The 26,584-nt window shown below is 38.8% G+C and overlaps 1 protein-coding gene across 1 annotated transcript in view; it reads left to right on the plus strand.

Moving 5' to 3' along the window:
• Positions 1-806: 806 nt before the first annotated feature.
• The window catches only part of lpar1 (lysophosphatidic acid receptor 1), a 37,977-nt gene continuing 12,199 nt past the window's right edge, over positions 807-26,584 (plus strand). Inside the window, exons 1-2 of the mRNA XM_034229518.1 lie at positions 807-1,184; positions 21,087-21,839. Coding sequence (XP_034085409.1) covers positions 21,101-21,839 — 739 coding nt within the window. The 5' untranslated portion in view covers positions 807-1,184; positions 21,087-21,100. The remainder of the gene's footprint in view (positions 1,185-21,086; positions 21,840-26,584) is intronic.

Here is a 26,584-nt window from a genome sequence, read left to right on the forward strand (position 1 = left end):
AAATTACATTAATTGTCATTGACATGCAATTCCAGGACAAATGAGAAAATGTTTTATTCCTCCATGTATCGTAACTTTAACACTTCATTTTATTCCACAATCGCTGCGGTTGGTTAACTACAAACACCTCAGTAAGTGTTCACAGATGGTGTAGAGTTGGCAGACAGAACTGTCTTCACCAAATACTTTCTCAACCTGAGAACTTCATAGGTTCAAACTTTACTTGGAGCACCGGCAGACAGGAGGAAATATTTCCAGGATATTATGTGGAGGGGTTAATTGGTAAGGAATAAAATATGTCTTTGAGTCCCACAGTGTCAATCTCACACTCTCTTTTTCTCTCTGCTTCCCTTCACCCCTCTCCCCCTTCCTGTCTCTCTCTTAACAAGTTACTGAAAAAAATGTGTTTCCAATTAGGCACTGAGGGGAAAAGAAGAACTCTAAAACTGCAAACACTACGAGAAATGTCTTGGATAAAAGGGCATTTAAACATCATAAAATATACCTTTCAAACAAGATTAGTACGGCCAAATGTGAATTGATTAATAAATGCTGCTTTAGACATTAGGGCTTACCTGTCTTCTGTGTGAAGATGCACACATAATTTACACATTTCAGGAAAAGCCTGGAGTTTTATCAATTTGCAGTGAAATGCTAATACATTTTCTGTCCCTACAAGAACAATGTCAATGCAGATTCTGATTTAAATCAATTTTTTGCAGTGTGTGCAAGCATGTGTGTTTGTGACGTCATGTGCAGGCAAAGGTCCTCTCCTGCTGAGTGTGTGTGGCAGTCGCTCGGTCAGAGAAAGAGAGAGCTTGGCGGAGACGCCGCGCCAGCGCAGAGAGGCACGGAGACGCAGCTGAGAGCATCAAGGCGACTTCATCTGCAAACAAATCAATAAAACTACTTTTATTTTTAAACAGGCACACACCTGCGGGGGGGAAAAACCATCAAAGGAGTTATAGCTTTGCTGCACGGACATAACATGAAAGGGTTACCTGGCTTTATTTTGGATTTGGAGTCTTTTATCATTACACCGATGCGACTTTGACACGAGTTGCCCAGTCTTTAGGAGTTGTCTGTTTGAAGAATTTGAAGGCACCCCGAATAAAACTTCCAGGATCTGCTCAGGGAGTAAACTCAGATACCAACTTACTGCTCTCATTGGAAAGGAAAACACAGTAAGTATTCCATCTCATGTATTGCATAATGAATGAACCCTAATACATTTGCTCCATATGGGAAAATAACGTTGTTTTTTTCTTTGGCTGATTTAAGCGCGTTTTTAATGCACGCATGGATGGGGCATTTTTAGATAATCAAAGTGTAGGCTACCTGCCACGTAGACGTTGCTAGAAATCATTCGGTTGAGATAAAGGTTTGATGGCATTAACAGATGCGTAAAAACTGCTGTGCGCACCCTTACTTCGCTCGGTTGCGCGCACATAGGGGTCGAGAACGGGGTTCGCTGCTGGAATGATATGACTTGTTGCGCCAGAGCTGGCGTAAGTTGGAGTAACAACATTTATGGAAGGGAGTGAGAGGGAAAAAAGAAGCGGGCGTTGAGTCTGGGAGTAAAACAGTTTGACATCTGTCTTGATTTTCCACGCTGATCTTGCAGTCAGAGAATGTGTTTGGAATTGTTCTTCTTTTCTTCTGTCCCAAATGTAAACCCCCTTTTTTATATACAAAAAAAAGTGATTCATGTAGCAGTTGTCCATTCAACAGCAGATACTTATGTTGTCAGTGTCAGCACTCAAATGTGTGATATGGAGGCCAGCAGCACATTGATGGTCCTTAAACATTTCTTGTGGTTTTGGCATCTTCCCAAAGTATACACCTTGGTGCTGTCTACTACCGGCAGGAGTCAATGCACCGTACTGTGTCCTGGACTCAGGCCTTGAAATACAACAACAATTTCATGAACCAGCTTCACTCGTTGCTGAACTCCAAAGCTACGAGACACTTGCAGAACCAATGATGTGGTTTGGCCCTGCCACCAAAGCAAGATCAGAAATTGTAGATGCATGATTTTCAGGCAAATGTCACCCTATCCTATTTTACCTGTAACAAGGATGGAGATAAAGAGTTTATTTGGCTGTCTTGTCTTGCTGTACAGAAATGGAAAGACATACAGAGAATACAAAAGCAAACGCAGAATATTCCAACGTATCACATTAATGATCATTGCTGCATATTGCTCTAGTTCTGGCCAGGTGCCAGGCCTGTTTTCGTTGAATTAGTAGAGACACGAAACCCTAATGCTGAGAGGACAGTTTTTTTCATTCACCTAAGAGGTGATTGTGAAAAGCCTTATGACTAAAGCTTAGCATTTACAGAACATAGCCACATGCATTGCTCCCATGTGTGTGGTGTACATGAATTAAGGCTGTACATGTTTGATAAGAAAGAGTCCCAATAATGACTTTAACTGAAGGACACATTTTTTAACACTTAAGCTGTCCAACATTTTGACACAAAGTAGAACATCTTAACTGACTGCTGGCCAGGCTGCTGTAAAACGTCGCTTTTCTGTCCCCAGAGAAGAATTTCTAATCTCTCTGGAGAAACTTGACATGTCACATTAAACAGGTTGTTTCAGAAATGTTCTGTTATAACAAAATGAGTGGCTTGATTGCTCTGACTGACATTAGTTTGTATTTGTCACCTTCAGAGGATCTGATACTTTTGTCACTTCTTGACCTTTCACATAGATCCAGGCTAAGATTGTGTTGAATGTTGTGCCCCCTTGGGTTTTCTTAATCCTAACCCTCAAGCCAAAATGTCCATTTGTACCCAAACAAATTTTTTTACAGGAGAGATAAGAACTTACTGAGTGCTTAAATGCTCCCCTGAAGATATCAAATGCGGCACACAGATGGTTCACAAGTCTAAAGGTTGGTTAGAGTTCCCTTTAGTCTTTCTACACCATGGCTTTTTGTGTTAGAAGTGTCAAATACATCTGTATAAAGGAACAAATACAGACTTTTTTTAAACCAAAAATAGCAAGAATAAAATAAAAAAGTATTTCTAGCAATATTTGCCTTACATGAGCTTTAATTTACTGCGGGTTTTAAGTCTTTAAGTCTATGTTTACCTCAAACAAATGGCAGGATTACCATGAAATGTACTCTGAATGGTCATTATCTTTAATGGCATTTCCTTTTCATCTACATTTCCACTTGCACCCAACACACAGATTTGCTTGTTCATCAGTTCTATATAAACGGATTGTGAAGGTCTAGTGTAAAAGAAAGTAAAAGGCCATTTGCTCCCTGCGTGTTTGCCCTTTTGATTTGACCTAATTAATACTGACAGGCTCAAATGGTACTTGTTTGTGTGTCTGTGAGTGTCATTATTTGTGTATTCAATGGAGTTGGCGAGAACACTGTTTACCTCCCACCCACTGCCACAAGCCTCAGGGGGTCTTTGATGGTATAGTGGTGTGTGAGAAGCATTTACACTTCTGTAGATGGATTAGGTTGGTCTCCTTCAAGCTGTTTTAATTATAGAATCCACATTCTCAGAATAAAAATCAGACTGATGATACTTTGCAACACTTTCCTGGTTGAAATACGGATAAACTTTACCCTATTTCATCCCACTGTATGACCCTCTGTGGAATTTCCTGTATATTGACTTGACAACTAGAGCATAGGATCTTCACAATGTTAAGTGTTGGGCTGAAAATAAGACATTTAACCTTTCCACTTTAGAGTGGACAGGAATAATTAGTATTACTTGTAATTGTGAAATTCCTCAGAAATAGGGCTGCAGCCCACTTGGTGTCCTGAACTATGGTTTATTGAACCAGGCCAGATTTGTTGTGTACAGATCTCAGTCTATAGTTTAGTCATTCTAACTCATTTGTTGAAATCACTGTAGCAAATGTGTATCTGCACATTTTAAAAACGAAAATAATTTTAATTTAATACATAATTACACATGTATGGGATTTGACTCCGATGTCAAATGAGCTCCTTTCTTAGCCAAAAAATCCAACACATAACATACTGGTATCCTAATTGTATCCTTTATAATAATATAAAGGTTTAAATGTGTGTTTATTAGATTGCTGTCCTTCCAGTGGGATGATCTCCTTGCCACAGGGAGAGCGAATTGAAGGTGTTGGTCCTTTTCTCCAGTCCACTTTAGATATAATCAAAGAAAGAAACGGTACAACCCCCAGTTAGTGGCACAAACAAACATAACATAAATTAAAGGCCAAAGTAAAAGATATTAAACAATTGTCATAATTGCTGTTGATGACGTGTCTATTGATAAAAGTATCACTATTGTTTTATTGACCTGGCTTACTTCAAATATAGCATGAGTCTACATTCTTAAAATCTAAACACTTTTAATGTATCCGCCATCCTTTTTGAGGGATCTTGCAGACTTTTCAGTTTATAAACTGTCACCGTGGATCTGACACGCCAGCACTCAAATATGGGGACAGGATAATTCTCAAGAGCAAACTAGTTTCCTCAGCAACCATGGTAGCAGCACACACTATTAGTCATTAAAGCTCTGGTTGATAGATTTGGCAGGTTGATAGATTTGACAGGATTGCAAAAACACACTCTTCCCAAAGTTATTCTACAACTTGTGAGATGCTGCAAAAACTGCGAAGGGATAAGCTGATTCTTCTGACTTCTGACCTTCTTGCTCAAACTAAACAAAACCCCACCGCAAAGACTTATGGTCTCCCCTGAAGATGACTGTTTTATGTTTCCCTGCATGAGCTCTGACATCCGTCAAAAGAAAGTGTCCTTGAAACATCTGTGTTGTGATTACTGAAGGCACAATCCTCCTCCCCCTCGTCTAAGGTCCTGCATTCCACCCATTCTTACTCCCAACGTCCAGATTGTTTCCACATTCATGCAGGTAACAGAGTTGCATTTTGTAAGCCATTGTGGCAGAAATGAAAAAGGACTTGTGAGCAGGGAAATTATTCAAACAAGACTTCCAAACAGCTTCAATAAATTAAATATACAACAAATAGTAACACGATTTGAAGAGCTGTTTAACATTTTTACATGTCATTGTGGAGCTTTTCAGAACAAGCATTGCGTTCTTAACTTCCATTAAAATTCAAATCATTTCTGTGTCCTTTCTGTGTAAAACCTGGGGTCAGACTTCTTCTTTAACTGCGGATCATGCTCAAGTTGGAGATCACACGTTATAAGCGTGATGAACCACTATACATTTGTCCACGCTGCTTTGGGCCTGATCACACTTATGGTTTGTACTGACATCTAAAAACATGCCTAAAAAGGAGCCCATTTGATGCTGTATTTTGTGATAAAAACCAATATCAGGATCAGAAACGGGTTTATTGCCAGGTAGGTTCACACATACGAGGAATTTGACTTGATGTCATGGTGCATACATAAAATATAAAACTCAAAAATATAAAATACAAAAAATCTTTAAGGACACTGTAATAAAATATAGTTGGATAGCAATAAAATAAAGCAGTAATTTACAGCGAAATAGAATGCAGTGAATTATAGAATATAAAAAATGAAATAAGAAATATGTGCAGTAAGCAGTATTTGAACATTGTGTGCATTAATGTAATGCATATAGTCTATGTTGTGGCTGAGGTAACGTGTCAGTGGGGGGACCGGGCCTTGTTTAAGAGGCCGGTAGCGGAGGGGAAGAAACTGTTCAGGTGGCGAGAGGTTTTGGTCCTGATGGAGCGCAGCCTCCTGCCAGAGGGGAGGGGGGTGAACAGTTTGTGTCCAGGGTGGGAGGGGTCGGCCACAATATGTTTTGTGAAGAAACACCTCTGTATGTTCAAAGGTATGTGAGGCTGTCCTCATATTTGTTTTAATAAATCGGTTTAGACGGTCATAACTTGTCCTCTTTAAGTTGGACAACGGTTTAAATATGAGATACCGAGAGTGCATACAAGGTACTTCAATGCTTCCAATGAATTGGCATCATTTTGGTTTGGTTTGTGACTTGGTGGAAGGGAGTAACATTCAATTTGGAGCGAATGCATTTGTTCTTTTTTTACTTATGGAAATAGTTTTGATGAAATTATGTGCTCTACTAGTTCCCTTCTATTTCTGTGTAGTGCTTAGGCAACCAGACTATTTAAATGCCCTTTTTCCGAGTGAAGATAGTGATAAAAGAGAATCGTAAAATAAGTTAGTGTAAACCTAAAGTGGTCATTGTAGCCACCTAGTCTGTTATTGCTCTACCAGCGCACATTGGAGTCTGCTAACAAGCATATATTATGGCCACTTGGCAGGCAAAAGATAAGCTGCGTTAAAAATCATCACTTGTTTGAACACAGTTCAAAACAAGTTGTCATGTTATATGAGTGCTAACCATGGTATACCATGATAAACTGGGGACAGTTATTGTTGTCAGACACTTGCTGCTTGTGGTTATTGGAATATGTGTTAGCAGGGCCATTTTCATCTTATCTTAGCTAATGTAAAAATAAAGCTGTGGTTTTGACAGGAAGCTGTACTTGTCAGTTTACTGACACTGCTGCCATTGTATGTGAGTGACACAAAAAGAAGGCAGTTTAGAATAGTTGTCATTGTCGAAGGGTTAGACAGAAACCATTATAAGATAACATGTTTGGTGGCATAATGCTATTTTTGATCATGTGTTCAAGTGGTTCCCTAGCCTTTTATCTACCCTGTCACATGCAAACTGGTGTTGAAAACTCCCATCAGAAATAATGTCTTTTAATCCTAAGAGAGTGTCCAGAAAAGTTGTTCTACAAGCCAGAAAACCAGAAAACCAGCTTGATTGATTGATTGAAGCAAGCTAGCCACCTTCGGCTGCCACATGCTACCTTTTACCTCCCCTATCACATGCTACAGCTGGTATTGAAAACTACCATCAAAAATAATGTACCTCATTGTAAATCCTTAGAGAATGTGTTTTTGTAAAAGCCAGAAAGCCACCTGGCAGCTAGTTGGCAAGCTAGCTAGTATGGTAACATGACAGCATACTGTCCAAGGTTAGACTTGTTGACTGTGGAATATTTTTTGCACTGAAGTTGGTACAATTAGTGTGACCACAGTGACACATATTTTGTTGTGTTGGCAGTTTCAATGCAAAGTGAAACAATTGTTGGATTACATTGCTGATTGTGTACTTGTATTTTACTGTGTTTCATATCAAGTTAACATAGTTGTAGGCCTATCTACTTAAAATAGTTTCAGTGAAGTGAGCACTTCCGTAGTTTATCTGATGAGATAACGACATTGTTTTGCGCATGCCAAAAAGCAGAATGCAAAAGAGTATTATCAGTATTGTTAAAAAGAAGATACTTTTGAAACAGAACATGTGAATTGTTCCTACAATTGGAAAGCTACATGTGAGTACATATTAGTTAAGTAGCCATATGCTGTCAGATCCATAAAAAGAACACCAAACATTAACATTATTATTTATTTATTTAATCGTTTATTTGGCAGGGACAATGCACAGTAATGAACACTTAAAACATTCAAACGTATCAAGCGTAACAGTGCCAGATTTAGCTTTGAGCTAATTTCCATCCGCAGGTCTGCATTATTCTCTCTTATTAAAATCTCTACATTTCTCATTTACAAAAGTATTCAATACAATTTGGTACCTCTTGTGAGGCAACATGGAGCCTCAGACGTCTTTAAAAGTAAAGCTTCACAAACTTCAGACCGTGACAATGTTCATCTTTCAGAACTAGAACAACCTGAAGGCATACAGCCAAGTAAAACACAGCAGTGTCTTGAAAGTCTCTGAATGTTACTGAATGGAGAATGAACTCTTTTGGAGACCTGAAGATGGCAGTTCAGTCTGACTGAGCATAAAAGGATTTGCCAAACTGCTCCAATGCTTCCATAGACTTACCCAAGAAGACTTAAAGCTTTATTGACTGCCACATTTGTTTGCTTTGTCATGAGGGTTTATTGTGTGTGTGTGTGTGTGTGTGTGTATATATATTGTCAACTCATCCAACTCCTCTACCAAATACCTTTGTATTCCCATTTGTTTCTTTCTTTGCTTTTGTGAAACACTTGGTAGCTACTATTTAAAAATGCAAAATAAAGAAAAGCCTTCACTCTGGTCTCCACGTACAGTTACACTTAGGTTAAGTGACTCCTTTGGTGGTTCAAGAACATTCCACTACTTGTTCATAGAAACTCATTAGTTGTCTTGTTTATGCTTTTTAAAATCCTGTCCTGCAGCGTTGGGCATGTAGAAAATATCTATGAAAGACCTCAAGTAACCTTAAAGCCTACCGTTAGCATATTTACCTTGTTAACTTAAAAAAAAGAAAAATAAACCTTAATATAATTTGCCAGGTAGATAATGTTGATTTGTTGTGTCTGTCTGTCAGCAGAATTTGTAAAAATCTACGGGGCCAATTAGCATGAAACTTGGTTGAAGGATGTATCATGGGCCAAGGCAGAGAATATAAAAAATAAGGACAAATTCAAATGACGTGGCTTATACACAAATACTATTTCATTAACAATGAAAGAGGCATTTGGCCTTGATGGACATCTGCGCTCTCCAAGTGCCCTTCTAGTTTTAGATCTAATGTCCTAACATACTTACAGATTGCACTGTATTTCACAATCTTATTGTTTCATTTTTGTATTCCTTTGCATGGAAGATGTTTGTCGCATACTTTATACAAACCTTTCACATTTACCCTCAAGGCATTCATAACCCCAACCCTAACCCTATTGCAAACATTAATGATTCTTACAAGCGTCACTCCAGAGCAATTAATGGATGCATTTTAAAAATGCTTTTGAGTCAAACCCTGAAATCTCTGAAGACTGCAGTGACGCAATGCCATATTGCATCTGAACTACAGTGATGTAATCTGAGGAATCTGTCTCCAATAGTGTGATTTCATTAGAGGATCACTGAACACACCCAACGATAAACTGCAGAGAAACCCAACACATATGGCAGGGGCTGTTTATCTGGAAGCAGTCATTGTTAAATATTTGCACAACTTTCTTTATCCTAACGAAACCAACACATCTATGACGCAGGAAGATACAGTGTTTAACTTGAATGCCTTTGGAGTGATGTTAAGTATTTCCTTGTGTTGGAACCAAGTATAACTAAAGTGTGTCAAAGTGGAGCACACAGCATGTGTTTGGGTCATACAGCTTATGTTGCTCTTAACTGCATTTCTCAGGACTTCCCAAGGATTATTCTCATACCTTTATATTTCCCCCAGTACTGCCATTAACCTGCTTTAGGAACATATGGAACAGATCATAGCTGAAAGACTGTAAGTAAAGAAGCTTATTAAATGGCTGTTTACAAAATGAATGGGTGTGTTATATGCTGCGCAGATAAAAACCCATGAGTTGGATTTAAGTTGTCACCAGTCTTTCCCAAGCTGATGATCCCTGGGAGAATGTATTCTCAAATTAGAAAAGCCTTTTAAATGTTATTTTGTGTGTTCCAGTCAAACAAAAAATAATGTTTGATGCACTCGTAATATATCTTTCTGGACTATTCAAAGCCAGCTTACGCAATTTGAGAAGCAACTATAAGAAAAGGGAAGAACAAAGTTGCAGATTTGATGACTTATTTATCTTTTGCTTCCTTGTTGGGGATGCATCAGGTCACAACTCAAATACATCCTGTACTAGCTTGGCAAGTGGTTTGAGTGATTGCTTAACTATGCATCTTGTTAGTCTTATACATTCACAGTTAAATGACCTGCATTAAAATAGCACTTTTCATCTTTTTGATTAGATTACATTGCATTTAGCTGACGCTTTTATCCAAAGCGACTTACAATAAGTGCATTCGACCAAGAAGATACAAACTTGAAGAAAACAGAATCATATAAGTACATCAGGATTCAAAGAGCCAAAACATTTCAAGTGCTACTCAACTGGCTTTAGATAAGCCAGTCCTTTATTAGTATAAGTGCTTTGTTAGTAATTCTATCGCTCGAAGTGGAGTCGAAAGTGATGAGTTTTCAGTCTGCGCCGGAAGATGTCCAAGCTATCTGCTGTCCTGATGTCAATGGGGAGCTCATTCCACCATTTTGGATCCAGGATAGCAAACTGACGTGTTTTTGCTGATGGGAACTTGGGTCCCCCTCGCAGTGCGGGTGCAGCGAGCCGGTTGGCTGTCAAAGCACTTTACATTATAGAATTTAGCACACAACTATTCATTCAGAGGCTGCCCTCCAAGGTGCCATTCACCCAGGGGAAATAACATTCACACACCGTTGGCACTTGAGGTTGCCCAAGGAATCATGGAGATGTTGACTGGGATCGAACTCCCGACTTTCCGATTGGTAGAAGACCACACTACTTCACAGCCACAGTGTTTAGCTTTGTATTAAAGGTCTCCTATTATGCAAAATCCACTTTTTCATGTCTTTTATACATAAACATGCGTCCCGAAAAAAGATTTGCTCACTTTCTATCCATTTATTTAAAAACCTGCCTGAAAATGAGCTGATCAGATTTTGGCCACTTTATGATGTCATAACGATTTTTTGGCTTGTGTAACCATTAACCAATCACCAACCAAGGTAACACCCCCCACCTTATCACCTGAATCTCCTCCGAGAGCACAATTTTGTTCATTTTAACCAAATCTCTCTCAGAGGGGCGTGGGGAGCGGCTCCTTATTTTCATCTAAAGTAACAGACAGAGAATCAGCACTTTTGAAACAGGGCAGAAACAGAGGGGTTTATGGGATGCTTACAATGCATGATCTGTTTGGTATTTCAGCCAAACACTTCAGAGAGATGTTTTGTATATATCTGAGACCTATAATATATTGATGAAAAAGAGTATAATAGGAGACCTTTAAGATTGGAATTCCCAAGCATTTCAAAGGAATTGTACACAGGGTCAAATACATGTCAAATGTGGCCTATCTTATAAGACTATAGTATAGCAATACGTAGAATGTGAGTAATCGCATTAAATGACTGAGCATGTGTCAGTTTGGGGTTTGGTGTGCTGATATGGAAGTGCTTAAGTGGTTGAAGGGGTATCATCCACTGACGAGCTGTGAATCAGCCCGTCACGGCTGCATTCACACATGACTCAACACCAACTCTCAATCCGGGCCTTGTACTGAGCTCTGCCACTCCGCAGCAACTGTTTGAGACTATGTGCGAGTGTCAGGGTGTGTGGTTAGTGTGCACTCGGCCATGATGTCGAAGAGAAAGTTACAGAATGAAAGCCTGTGTGTGTGCGAGGGGTTCTGTGTGTATTCTGGGTTGCAGAAGTCCTGTTACTCTGCTTTCAGGGGCGGGAGTACAGAAACAATGAGCACATTGTGAGGAGGGTTGGCAGAGAGGAGAGGGGGAAGGTTGGGGAGGAGGAGGGGTGAGGTGGAGAGGAGGAGACGGGAGAGGAAAGCTGAGGAAAAGAAGATAAATTGAAGGGAGGGAAGATAAGTTAGGGGTTCAAGGAAAACTGAAAGAAAAGGGGAGAAGAAGAGATAAAAGAAGAAGTGTGGAAAAGACATAATGGTTCGTTGGAAATTTCAGCCACTGAAGTCGGAATTCCGATTCGGAAAGTTGGGAGAACCTTTACTGACCCCAACTTTAAAATCTGAGAGGTCAGAGCCGAGCATAAAAAAAGCTGTATTAACCCTGTAAGGCCCACTGTTTTAATTTTACAACATTACTTTAAGCTATCCTAAAAAAGTCATTAAATGTTTTGTTTTTTTAAAGACCACATTTACATAGTCATGTTCAGTCTCACAATGCTATTGGGTAGTAAATGTGTTGAGAGGTCCTGACCTCTGGCCATACACTCACACAACTTCCGAATCTTCAAACGAGCTCTTTGTTTTTATTGGACTGGATTTGAAGTAAAATGCCTCAAATATTTATTTTTGGGATTTTTACAATGTCTAGAACATGTACATATTCCGTTATTGTGGAATACCTTCATCAAATTTTATTTTGAGCAGCTTAAATAAGCATAAATGTCTTTGTTGTAATAATATTACAACACTGGGTCAGTGTGGTAGTCAAAATAGCATGAGCACCTGTCATTCTTATATGTTCACATAATATCGAAATAAAACACTTATAGAAATATAATGTCTTTGATAATTCACTATAACTAAGTTCTAAATGTGTCCTCTGTTAAGATTTTGAATTAAGACCAGAATTGAATAAATTAATACATTATTTCTGATAAAAGTATGTGAAATTATATCTGTAGCAATATTTTAAACTCGACTTGTATCTTATCAGGTAATTATTTACAAAATACATTTAACTCTTCTCTGGTTCAGGCAGAAACAGTTATTTCTGAGAGGCGTGTGGTGCAGTGTGTTGTGTATTGGTGTTCGGATCAGGGGGTCACAGGCTCAAACCCCACTGCAGTCAGCATGTCAGCGTGTCCCTGGGCAAAACACATCACCCCAAATTGCTCCTGTGGGGATTGCCCACAGTATTGAGTATGTAAGTCGCTTTGGATAAAAGCGTCTAACAAGTGACATGTAATGTAATGTAAAAGTGTTGGGACACTTGGATGTATCCCTTTTAGTATGATAATTAGCCTGTTATCATTAGCCAGACAGCATTGTGTGGGTGTAGGTATTCCTAGGGAAGGGTATCGTTAAGGTTTTAACGGTACTACTACTTTTATTGAAACTGCTTATCGATCCGGTCTTTTAACGGTACTCTTATCGGTTCTTTGGAGAAAAAATAAACAAATTGTGAACACAATTAACATTGCTTTTTATTGAAATTTGTGCAATTTTCCAAACTCACATTAGTTTCTCATACAGCAGCAGCCGTTTACGACCTAGGTAACCTAGGTAACCATGTAGACGTCATTACACATCATTATCAATTGAATGTTGCACTTCTGCCTCAAAATAAACATAGTGCTGATGGTTAATAATGTGTCCAGTCAACTATGTTATTTGCGTCAAATGTTTGACTTTCATTGTCAACTATGTTGCACCTAATTTTTTCAAATTTCAAATATCTAAAATAGTGCTTCTGATATCCTTTATAGTATAATGTACATTTACACAGGTTGGAGTTTTACATGACATCTCTTAAAACTTAAAATGAGCTGTATGGTAGTTTTATAATAAAATATATCCCTATCCTTAATGACAGTGCTGAACATATCACATGAAAAAAAAAAACTTTAATACAATTTTTTTTTTTAAACTTTAACTTTTAAAAATCATTGTATATATGGTAGAATAGACTCAAGAGCCTTTCAAATGGGATTGTACTTGAAGTGCAGGACTTAATCAAATGATTGTAATGACATTAAGTTTGTCCGTAACATAGTTGACAAACTGAGTAGTGAAAACATCCTAACCCTCAACAAAAAAGGGAAAAAAATAGTTTAAGCTTTGCAAATAGTGGATATGTTACACTGAAGGAATATACTAACTTGAACCACTGATTGTTCTATTGAGAAAGAACACTGTTTTTGTACTGTTTTGTTGATGTGAAATGTACCCCAAATTGTAGAATGAGTCCTTTAATAATTCAGCCCCGGGGCCCGTTTAATACCGGGGCTCGGTACCCATCCCTAGGTATTCCTTTTAATTATGATAATAGGCAGGATTGTGTGACTTGTTGAACTGGTTTACCTGCATGTATGGGTGTAGGTCAGTGGTTCTCAAACTTTTTCTGTCATTCCCCATTTTGAGCAGGTGGGCCTTTTCAAGCCCCACCTGTTCCTCGTCGCTCCAATAAAATGGTAGGCCAAGCTTAAAATTGTCAAATGTATCGTTCTATAACAGGGGTCTCCAACCTTTTTTAGGATGAGCGCTACTTTAAAAAAATAAAACAAGTTGTGAGCTACTTTTACGGCGTGCCCCCCCGGGAAGATTTTTTATGGATAATATGATTAATTTATGGATACAACTCTCAACACTCAAAAGAAAGGGAGCTGTATACTTTTCAATAATCCAAACATCTTTAGAATATGATCACACCCAATAACAAATCATTTAAACTTGTATATTCTTATCTTATCTTATCTTATCTTAGTTAGCATTTTTTCTTTTTTATTTATGCATATTTTACTAATCACTCCCCTTTTAAACTGTTTTTTTTTTTTACTGTACAACTAGGCTATATTAAATAGATAAAGGTGTGCTCTCTCTCTCTCTCTCTCTCTCTCTCTCTCTCTCTCTCTCTCTCTCTCTCTCTCTCTCTCTCTCTCTCTCTCTCTCTCTCCCTGTCTCGCTCACTCACAGAGGCTGTGTGCTCCTCCGTGGTGATGACGGCTTGAATAAACATAGGCCTATTTGTAAAGTGGGGGGACACAAACGGGATTTCGAAAAGTGTCACGGTTAAAGTCCTTATTTTTCATTTAATCGTTTATTTGAATAGGGACAGTACACATTGATGAACACTTTAAAATAAAATAATGCTTACAAGTGTAAATGAGCCGGATTTTAGCTTTGAGCTCATTTCCATCCGTAGTCCCGTTACATACAACATATAAGAACATGACATTTATATACACAGCAAAAATAAATACATGATATGCAGGAAGAGCATGAGCAGCATAAAAGCATTTACCACATGGCAGTACAATGTAGCAGCTATGATATATACAAGGCAAGAGAAGATACAAGAGCTACATAAAGTGCAAGAGGAGATACCCCTGTATTAAAGTGCATTTAGCGGTGATTGCATGTCTGTTTGTTGCCCAACCATTCTTTGAGTTGACCTTTAAAGCTATTGAGAGTGGGGCAATCCCGTATCTGAGTTGGGAGGCTATTCCAGAATGAGCTGCCTTTAATGGAAAGTACATTTTTACCAAAAGTGGTCCGTCTACGATGAACTTCACTTCACGTCTCCTCTGGTTTCTGACCTGGTGCAGCGTCCAGTGTGTTTTTTGTGGATGAATTCCCATAAGGGAGGAGAGGCCAGTCCATGTAAACATTTATAAAAAAACACATACTTTTAAAAGACTTAAAATTGTCAAAACTCAAGAAATTGTGTTTTTCAAGGATGGTACAGTGGTGGTATGAATATGGCTTTCTGTCAAACACCTTGATAGCTCTCTTGTACAGCTGCTCTATCGGTTTCAGGTTTGTGGCACAAGCAAACGACCAGTTTGTCAAACAGTATTCAATGTGAGATAGAATTATACAGTGGAGGTATGACTTTGCTAATTTGTTTAACATTTTGCAAGTTGAATTGAATGGTATTGGATACTTTCTTAATATGTTTCTTAAAAGTCAAGTTCGAGTCCATTATGACTCCAAGATACTTGAAGTGGGGGACTAGTTCTATTTCTGCTCCGTTTAAAAACACATTGGATCCTTCAATTTTGACTGGTCGTTTACTGAACATCATGCATAGGCTACTGTTTTTTGTAAGCAAATGTTGTTCAGCCAGTGTTGAACCTTGTCCAAAGCATTTGAGAGAATGATATAGGGCTAAGTAAGCAATCAATCCTGCAAATCAACCCTTAGTTGTTCAATATATTTATTCAGACAAAGTGAGTAGAAATACAGCAATTCTGCTCCCACCTAAGCCCAACGTTGCAATATTACAACATTTCCCTAAAAACTTACCAAAACGTAAAACATGTGAAAACTTTCATTTCTGCTCCAGAGGCTCTCTACAACAACATCTGAAAGGTCAACAAAATTAATTCTAATGGTTTTCTATATTTGGGCTTTAAAGGGTTAATATAACTTTTATTAGCTCATCTGTCCTATTTTTCACTCATTATATCAGTCCTACACAGTACTATTCAACGTGTGGATCAGACTTGCGTTAAAAATGTGTTTTATATACCCTAATTCCAATAGAAAGTGAGTTATAAATCATATCGGAAAACTAAGTCAGGCTTGCTATACCAAGAGTAGCTTGCAGCCCTGCCACATCCAAACAAACAGGTGGTACTTTATCACATCCTGAACATTTTAAGTTTAAAAGTTTAAGATACAAACTCACTATATTGTAGCCAGTCTTTGTTAGCAACTTTGCAGGTGGGATCATTCACAATATGGTGGATGGTCTTCTGCTTATAAGACAATACAAATGCATGGATTTACAATAGCAACTGGGCATTGGATGCTGTTAACGTTAGGTACAGGCCCTAAAAACGTAGGCAGTTTTACTCTATAGCAGAGTTTACAGAGTCTTCAGTAAAGAGACTTTATCACTCTCAGATGTATCCTCCTTCCCTCATAACTCATTCACATGAAAGTCTGGTGTGATAAATGCTGCACAGCTGAACTTTGCAATTTGCGTGATTTATTTTATGCACCAAATATAGTTTTACGTCATAAAAAATCATCATCACAATTATTCAGTATGATAATATATGCATGACTGCGATAACTCTTAGATGCTTCGTGACTTTTTATGAAAATGAGTCATTTCTACAGTGCTAGAGAACACAGAACCTTTGTCTGAACTTTAACACCCAAATGAGCTTCATATGATCATGTTTTTTCTCAGTTCCAAGGCCAGGAGATTAATTCTGTTCTCCATAAAAAGAGGGAAATCACCATAATTCAGTATGATAGCCTGAAACGCAAATACATGTTCTTTAATACAGACTAAGCTTTCACTCTGCATAGGAATAACATGTCAAACATGAAGTTCAGTGGGGTTCCCCTAAAAGGTTTATTCCTCTCGGGACTATATTAACAATAGCAAGTAGAAGGCTGGATGATGGATCGTTGAGAAACTAGGAGCAGACTTAGGTTTATTTTCTGTCTGGAGTTTATTCAACTTATGACTGGTCCCAGACAGTTCATCTCAGTACAGGTTAGACCCATGATGACAAAGATAAACATAAATGTAGACTTTCCATGGGGCTCATTATTTAACTAATGATGCCAGAGGAAGGTCGCTATCAATTGGTAGAAATCTTAATCATGAGAAGACAAGAAGACAAAACCGACTTTGTCATAGTCAGAAGAATTTATTGCAGATTCATTTGAAATGGCAAGAACACAGGTAATGCCTTTTTATGGTAACTTTTATGGTATCAGCATCTTACATTTGAAAACTAAACTTGCTAATCCATAACACCTCTCAAAATCAAAAGGAGTTGACATGAAGCCATCCCATTTTGGTCAGTCCAACTTTACAAAACTTAAAATTTCAAGTTTGGACAAAAGATCCACCCATTCAGAAGATTTCTGTCAAATGATGGATGAGTTGTTTTGATCAATTCTGTCCAATATCATTTGGAAAGACTTATTATTTTATCCATTTCAAGTTTGCAAAGGAATAACTGGGATTAATTTAGCTTGACAGGCAGAAGTCTGGTGCACATGCTCACAAGTAGAGTGTTTTAATAATACATTTTAAAAAATGTTTTAAACCATAATTAATTTTCTGGTCTCTTTAGGGTTCTGTCCCAGGAAGTTGTTAACTTTTATGAGTATCAATTTAATTAGATGTCACTATGTCAATGTAAATGTATGTACATTTATGATGCTTATGTGATTACCTTAGTAAAAAAATATATATTTACGACATCCAGTAAAATGAAAACCATAATTGTAATAACATATGGCCATATCGTCCAACCCTAGATTTAATGGATGTTAAAAAACGTATTAGGGGTGTAGATATATCTTAAGTAGAGCATTAAGAAGTATGTGTTGTATTCATTGCAGACAAACGATGAAGTGTGTATGATTGTAACCAGCATAAGAGAGACTACAATTGAGTGTGTGCGTGTGTGTGTGTGTGTGTGTGTGTGTGTGTGTGTGTGTGTGTGTGTGTGTGTGTGTGTGTGTGTGTGTGTGTGTGTGTGTGTGTGTGTGTGTGTGTGTGTGTGTGTGTGTGTGTGTGTGTGTGTGTGTGTGTGTGTGTGTGTGTGTGTGTGTGTGTGTGTGTGTGTGTGTTAATTAGACGTATGTTATGAATATACGGATGCAGCCCTGGTACTTGAGTTATGACCTCACTTGTGAGGATTCCAGGGTGGTCCTTTCATAGCCTGTTAAACACACACACACACACACACACACACACACACACACACACACACACACACACACACCTTCCTCTCTCTCCACACAGCCAGACATTATCACACTTTACTAACAAGCATGAAGAGAGTGTGTCGACACACAGTTGAGCACAGGGAGCATTTTGTTCTCTGTCTTTAACACCCAGGGTTCAACACATTGTGCTTACACACTGCTTAACTCTCCTTTCCCACTCCTCTCTCACACACACACACGCACACACACTAACATGCCTCAATAACTTAGTCATTCAAAGCGTCTCTTTTAAACTGTACAGCCAGGAGCAGGAACACAAGAATCTAAAATCCCCTCTTTCTGTGTCCTCTTTCTTGCTCAATTCTTCCCCTTTAACAAGACCCACCCACCGGCTGTTGACACACACACACACACACACACACACACACACACACACACACACACACAATACACGCACAATGACAGGATCTTTCTCTGCAGGCTCCAAGTTTCTGATGAAAGTGTTGGGAATGTGTACTGAGAGGCCATTGACACTTCCTCCACTTTCTAGTACTGATGACTAGCCCCAGGCTTCTAATGCCCCGGTGACTGCTCCCTCCAGACATGTAATGGCCATAAACCCCAGATGACAAGCAGAATAAATAGGCTTTCATCTGTGGTGGTTATTGTCGTAGTGACTCCCTCATTGTGGATCTATCCTGCATTAGTGCTGCTGCTATCACTCAGCTGCTCCTTGCAATGCTTCTTAATGGATGGCTTTCTTTTCGGCAGAAGTAATGATTATAAACCTCAAAATGACATGGATGTTTGATAATGCCATTTGTTAGGTAATAAAATCCCAGCACAGATGCCAAAGGGAAACCATAAAATCCAGAGCAAACAGGAACAGGCTGCTTTCTGTGCATCACAAATTTAGCAGTTAGCTTCTAGAATCTAGACCATTGACCTGTGCTACTTCCTGACCCCGTCATCAAACACTTTGTGCATTATGAGAGCATACAGTGTCCATAAATATATCATATTTTATTTACTTTCATTAAAGGATTCGTTCACATTTTTTAAAAGTCTATCTTAAAACAATACATACATTTTTTACATCGATATAGTATTGACTTGCTGATATTCCCCCTGCTGTAAATTGACATAAAACAAATAATTTTCCTTATTTTAAGCACAAATATAACTCTTTAAAGAAAATATATAGATTAGATTTGCTAGTAGTAATGGTCCAATGTCAAACAATAGTCATAACACGTATTGAAGAAAAGTTATCACATTAAAATGAGTCGTAATGTTTATTTTTTGACATGTCCTCTGAAACCAGTTAGCAGAAACATCCGGCCTGTCTGGTGCTGTTCAGCATGAGCAATAATGTAATAAAGCTAATAAAATGTAGCGCTGCTTTTTCAGTGAATGAAATAACATCTTACATCTACTCCAAGCAAACATGGCTGCAGATGGAGTCCCTTATCGGCCTGCCTCAGGAAATTGCACATATAAACAGAAATCAGAAGATGGTTTATTTAATTGATTAGGACTTCCTTTACATACTGTTATTGGTGCACTGCCACGCTTAATACACACCCGTTTTGGCAAAGTACAAAGATGTTGTGCACTGCCAACATTCTGAGCCAGACGACTGTATAGATAGACCATGGAAATGTTGCTTTTGTATTGGATTATGGTTCTTAACATATGGGATACATTTTGAATGTATAGCATTGGGGTCTATGGAACAGAAGCAAAGTCATATAAAGTAATCACGTACTTAGATTATATGCAATAGCCCATTATTTCGGTGCATTTCTTGTATATCATAGCCATCAAAACAGTATATTACCAATGAGATAAAGAGATCCTCTGCCATAATTGTTTTGGCAAGCTTCAGCTTTCATAACTTTCAACACATTTCCCAGGAGCACCCTTTATTTTTCATGCTAGTTTTTGAGAGGGGAAGGTTGTTTTTCCAACATTGCAAATGAGTCCAAGAGGAGAAAATCCTTCATGTTTGCAGTTCTTTTTTTTCAGAGATTTGTGCTGTCACTGCAGAGAGGAAATAGAGCTTAGATAATTTGGATTGTCTTATAGGAAGGTGAATTGGGAGAGGATTCCCACACAAGCAAAGCACTTTAATGCAGGATTTTTTCTTTATTTCCTAGACCCCTTGCCCTTTTCTGTTGCTTTGTCTCCTTCTTATATACACACACACACACACACACACACACACACACACACACACACACACACACACACACACACACACACACACACACACACACACACACACGCACACTCTTACTCTAGCCCTGGGGTTATTTTTCCCGGAATTGGACTGGAGCTAATTACACACACACATGTTCCTGTGAGCATTGTTTATATGTGTGTGAGTTGACTCTAAGTGTCATATGCAACTTAGTTTTCTCCGTTTTTGATGCACTTTTTTTTTATGGACATTCGTAAAACTTGCAGAAGCAGACTCATATCACACTGGGGTTTACTCACACAGCAAACATATAAACACACAAGCAGGCACACAGACCCACACATGCAGACACACAACCCTTGTGTAGTGTTGCTGTTAATTGTCACTTGTAGACAATACAAGGTTTGTTTTCAGAATTTTCTCACACCTTTTGCTCATATACTGAGCTCGTAAATATTTGTGAACGATTGTTCCTTTTTGTGTGTGAAAGTCATTGCACCACACACACAAACACACACAAATGACGACTTATAATGTGGAGTCTAAATCCAAAGGGGATTTGAGTTTTTCCATGTTTCAGGACCTGGCTTGGGTTCACATGTTCTCCTAAAGCGTTGCTCTGTGTGAGGAATATAGGCTATGCATTTTCCAAGACTCTATGCATTAACTCATTCTTGACCGAATTATAAATTTGACATAATGATAAATGAACTCAGAGGCCATTCTGATTGGTGTGGACGGTTTATTTATTGTGTCATACATCCATGCAAAAACATATTTAAAATACTATTTTCAAATATATTTATCATACTTTACATGATTACTAAAGCACCCATTGCTGTATATCTGCTATTGGATATTTTAAGTGATGAAAAATTGCAAAATGTTGAGAAAATTCATAGAAATCGCTCAATTCTTTGTACATAACTAATATAATTTCTCCTTTCAGAAACCACTGCCACCATGGAGGACGAACAGTGCTACTACAACGAGAGCATCGCCTTCTTCTACAACCGCAGTGGCAAGTACCTCGCTACTGACTGGAACACCGTAAGCAAGCTGGTGATGGGCCTGGGCATCACCGTGTGCATCTTCATCATGCTCGCCAACCTTCTGGTGATGATCGCCATCTACGTCAACAGGAGATTTCACTTCCCTATCTACTACCTGATGGCCAACCTGGCAGCTGCTGACTTCTTCGCCGGGCTGGCCTACTTCTACCTAATGTTCAACACGGGACCCAACACGAGGCGTCTGACTGTGTCCACATGGCTGCTGCGGCAGGGCTTGATCGATACCAGCCTGACGGCGTCTGTCGCCAACCTACTCGCCATCGCCATTGAGCGCCACATCACCGTGTTCCGCATGCAGCTACACACGCGCATGAGTAACCGGCGTGTGGTGGTGGTGATTGTCATAATCTGGACGATGTCTATAGTCATGGGGGCCATCCCTAGCGTTGGTTGGAACTGCATCTGTAGTATTAGGTCTTGTTCCAACATGGCGCCGCTTTACAGCAACTCCTACCTTATCTTCTGGGCAGTGTTTAACCTTGTGACTTTTGTTGTTATGGTGACGCTATACGCCCACATCTTTGTCTATGTGCGCCAGAGGACCATGAGGATGTCACGGCACAGCTCCGGACAACGACGCAACCGAGACACCATGATGTCTCTGCTGAAGACCGTGGCGATTGTGTTGGGTAAGAAATACGTGTTTTTTTTATCTTTCTTTCTATCCATCCTAGCTTGGTTTCCATCTTTCTATCTATCAATCACTGCATATCCACTGCATGGGATGAGACTACTCTGCTCAACTGGAATTGTTCTTTGTTCGCAAAAGTTGTGGATAGTTCCTGGTTCTTTTTTTTGGTCCCTTCTTGGTTGAGGTTCAAGCAACACTTCCAACCAATGATTGGTTCGAGACAATCGTCACTACCACAACAGGGGACACGCTACTGTCAATAGTGACAATGTTTGTAATTATTCAACCTCAGGAAAAGACGTCAGCACTATGTTGTTCAAGTGACTCAGTGTAAAGGTTTGGCTGATGCTTAAATTAATTACCAAGTGTTGCGTTAAAGATGATGTTACAGAAGTTTCACGTGGCGTCACTATCACGTCACCATTGTGGGGTTACTATCGGCAGTGGAAATCTAAACAAAAATAACGTAGAAGTAGAAGTGAGTCGTCGAAATGAGCCATATGTAGCTCAAGCTAGCAATCTGCCTAGGGATCTGTCTATCTAGCCCGCTTTTAAATGATCGCTATTATTCTATACAATTATCTCAATCTTGCCACCCCTACCCTGTATATCTGGTACTATCTCTCTGTAGCAGTGAATGCCACATTTTAACTCATCAGCAGCATCAGAACAATGGATCTGTTGATGGGTCTGTGAGGCTGTATCATTCAGCACGAGCACAGTGTCTGCCTAGCACCACTGTAAGCTTCAAATACATCATCTCAGCCAACCCCTGACGTGTTATGTTAATGTGCCGAGCTTGTGTATGAGTAAGTTCTGTACAAGGTCTGTTCAGTGCAACATGAATATGGTCTCATAAAACCATTGTGTATTGCAATTGTATATATGTTGTTTGTTAAACATTGTACAAGGTCATGCATGTTGAATCTACAAACCAGATTTAGACTCTGTGTGGATGGTGGACATTTGAAAAACTGTTGTCATAGTTAGTTTATATACAAAGACAATGACAATGGTTTTCTCTACTTGATGATGTGAGCAAAATCACTTTATTCATTTCCTGAAGTAAATGAAAGTAGAGATTAAACAGATTCCAACTTCTGCAAATGTGTGGGAAAATTCTTCAAGGAAGATTTTGAGTAATATTAGAAAGGAACCTGCTGATAATCATTATGACCCTCCTTTACAAGCCTTTTAATATTTTGGCTTTTACCTACAGTAGACTACATGACTGAGTGTATTGAACCTTCTGATGCATATCATCAGTGTAATCACTACATTCAATATCCATATCCTTCAAGGTAACATTGTACTACTCAATGGTACATTTGGGGTAGCTTACACTGTAACAAAACTATTTTCTGATGAAGTAGCACCTGTTTTATTTTCACGCTGCACTGTGTGTGCAGTCTGACAGTTGTATGTCCGAGCATTCAGTGGAGATTGTGTATGTTTCCCACTCTGCAAGCCTCCAGGCGTCTTCAGTGCTATGTAATAAATAGAGCCGTTGCTGTTTTTCTACAGTAAAGCAGAGTAGCACACTAACTCCGTTATTTTTTTCAGTTTTAAAGTAAGTGAGTTGTGGGAAAGGCCCTTCTTGCTGCCTGGAAGCAGGATATGTTGGTCCTAGACAAAACATACCAAAGGATTCTGTGTGATTTGTCTCCTATGTGCTGTGTTATCTCATCCTGTTGTCTTTACTCCAGAGTTAATTCATAGCAGTGGTCAGCACAATGCGCTCTGCAGCCTGCAGTATGTAGAAAACTGGAGGACATAAATATTCTGCTGCTGTGGAGATGCTTTGTTTGTTTCTACTTATTTAACCTTCCTTATGGTATATAAGCAGTTTCATCTGCAGACATAACGAGACCTCTTAAGGTGAGACACTACAGACAAAAACAATAGGTTTCTTCAGACTAGTAGTAAAAATACACATGTATTTTTCTCTTTGTAAGAGCTTTCCTGATTGATAGAACTTTCCAAAATTCCCTTTGTTAGAACTGAATACATTTTTACCAATGCTTGGATTTATGTTAAGAAAATATTCAATAAAACAATGCTTAATTTGCATATTTAAACATACAATTCAAATAGATAAATGTCATTATTTTCTGAGCTATTGCAGGTAAATCAGATTACCCGTTGGCTCCTAATTAGTGGTTGAGAGCAGCTGGGTACATTCCTCTCTCGGCCAATCAGATTGTGTTGAGTAAGATTTTAAGACAGGTGGAAAACTGCACTCTTGAGGCATTCTGCTCCTTCTTTCATTTAATGCAGACCTCGTTTCAGCAGATATTGTCAGCTCTTTAGGCCGCAAGGAAATCTGAGCTTTCTCTCTGTCTTAAAACATTTCTGATTGAGGGAGTTTTTGAGCTTTCTGTAACTTAGCTGGAATCAATATTTAAAGGCAGATTTTAGTATGACTCATGCAAGCGGTTATGTCTTCTTATGATGACTTATGAGGCAATTTTTCTTTGCAAAGGCACTTTTAGATTTGTTTACGTGCCTGCCTATCAGGCTTCTTCCTGATTTAGCTGGAGTGGATATCTTTTATTGGAAGTTCTTGTGTCATGTGCTGTTCCTAACTTGTTGTAGTCAATGTTCCAAACAAAAGTGAGTCATCCAAAACACTTCTATCCCTAAAAACAAAAAAAACCTATAAATGGCAACATGTTCCAAATGCTGATGAATGTCTTCATCCTGAAACAGCAGGGGATTCTGCAGAAATTAAACAAAATACATCCTATCTCGGGAGTTGCTCAATCTCAGGTTGTGCCAGTAAAAAACAGGCCTGTGTTCAAAGACGTGAGAGTCAAAGCTTTTAATTTACAAAAGCTTTACTTTATCTGGAAATAGATCTTTAAATGGAAGGTTTTTAAGTAAACAAAAGCTACTCCGCAACCAACTGAAAAGATAAATTAGCCACACTGACTGACTAAACTACTGCTGCTCTTTGGCTCTTTGAGTACTGGAATTAAAGAGTAGTTAACACTTATTTATAAATCATCGAAGGACTCAGTTGAGGAAAAGCAGCACGATTTTCTTGAAACTTGTTGAAAGGGTGTTGAAATGGGAAAAGATAGAACTGAGTACATTTTGAAGCAAATCGAAACACTTGTTTACGTTGCATCACAAGGACTGTCAACAAAATAGAACTTTATCCCTTTTCCGTAATAGGGCAAAATACATTGTTTGCTTAGGCCGAGCTACAAAGGCATGTTTAGTGATTGTCTGCCTTTGGTCTGAATAGTTTTACGATTGTCAAGACAGTTTCGCAAATCTCCAAAATGAATCTGAATCAGTATTGCTTACCATTCCTAAACAAATCTCATCTGTTTCTTTTTACTGATGCCAAAGTGTTACTGGGAAAGTAAGTCTTCTGAGCAAGGGTGTGATGTGTTTTGGTTCAGTCTGGAATCCACTGCTGTTTCTGAGTGAGGTCATTCTTAGGATGATTGAAAATAAGATTTGTATTTGTACTGACAGAAGGGAGTTAGTTTCTTCTTGGTTTAATTGGATGTGCGTTACAGTGACTTATGTACTGTACATCTCTCTTACATTTATCTCTAAGCTCCCCTGGAGTTCATACTGGCATTGTGTACTGGGTTTTGATTATATGCAAATTTGTATGGGAAGTAAAAGCTTCTTGATGAAAAAGTGAACCAAACAGCAGTTCCCTGTCCAGCATATCCCATCTGCTGAACAGATGATGATAAGTGCTCCCCTGCTGCCTGCTGTCCTCTCCACTTGTTCTTCTCAGGATACTGTAAAACCAGCCATGGGTGATTTCTCCTCAGAAGGACAGGATGGGATGGAAAGTTGGTTGCATGCAATTGGGCACATTCATGCACACACAAAGACTCTCTCACACTCACACAAACCCCTAGGCACAAGAGAGAACAGTGGGACAAGAGATTGTCTCCATTCACATAAACTCTGATGCTTACTATGGGAAAACAAAACCAGAATGTGGTATGAGCTCTGCTTGTTTTGCAAAGACAAGAGAGACATGGACACACACATGTGGATATAACTTTAACACAAGTACAGGCACAAAGTCATTCCCATGCAAGGTACCCTGTGGATGTTTGTACCACTATTAGTGCTATGGTGCTATCGAGCAAAGAGTTTACAAAGAAAATGCATGCTCACCATGGTTTTATAAAGAGGACAGCGAGGCAGGACCCCGTTAATTCTTATGAAAGTTGTTCAGTCTAGTTTTCTTTGACTTTCGTTGACTAAATATGATTTGAAAACTAACAAGAATATTTGTTATTGGACTCAAACTAAATAAAATAACTGACAAAATCACTACTACATTCAACCAACAGTGCTTCTCTGCTGAAAATAACATTTTGAATGGCACCAACAGAGATTCCCTTCATCAATCTTCACTGAGTCAACTGCATTGTCAAATTAACCATGACCCTTTGTGTGTCAGGTGTTGGCTCATGCAGGGGTCTTCTGTGAATTATTCGATTATCTTAACGCCCCTGGTGTTGTAGGCACTCGCATCGTCAGACAGAGTGGAGCGCCAAGACATACCATAGTACAAGCACATGCACACAGATGCCATATCACTGACTTACGTTTGTTTCTTGCAATGTATAACCAATCAATGTTCAACTTAAGAAGTCAGATTTCTTTGTCTAGATATCAACACAATTATTTCTCTCTGTTATTTTTAATGCATGTGTGCCTTCTGGTTGACCGAGAGCAGTGTTGACATGACACTGTCACCTG

The sequence above is a fragment of the Gymnodraco acuticeps genome, unplaced genomic scaffold (genome assembly GCF_902827175.1).
Source record: "Gymnodraco acuticeps unplaced genomic scaffold, fGymAcu1.1, whole genome shotgun sequence".
Lineage (NCBI taxonomy): Eukaryota > Metazoa > Chordata > Actinopteri > Perciformes > Bathydraconidae > Gymnodraco > Gymnodraco acuticeps.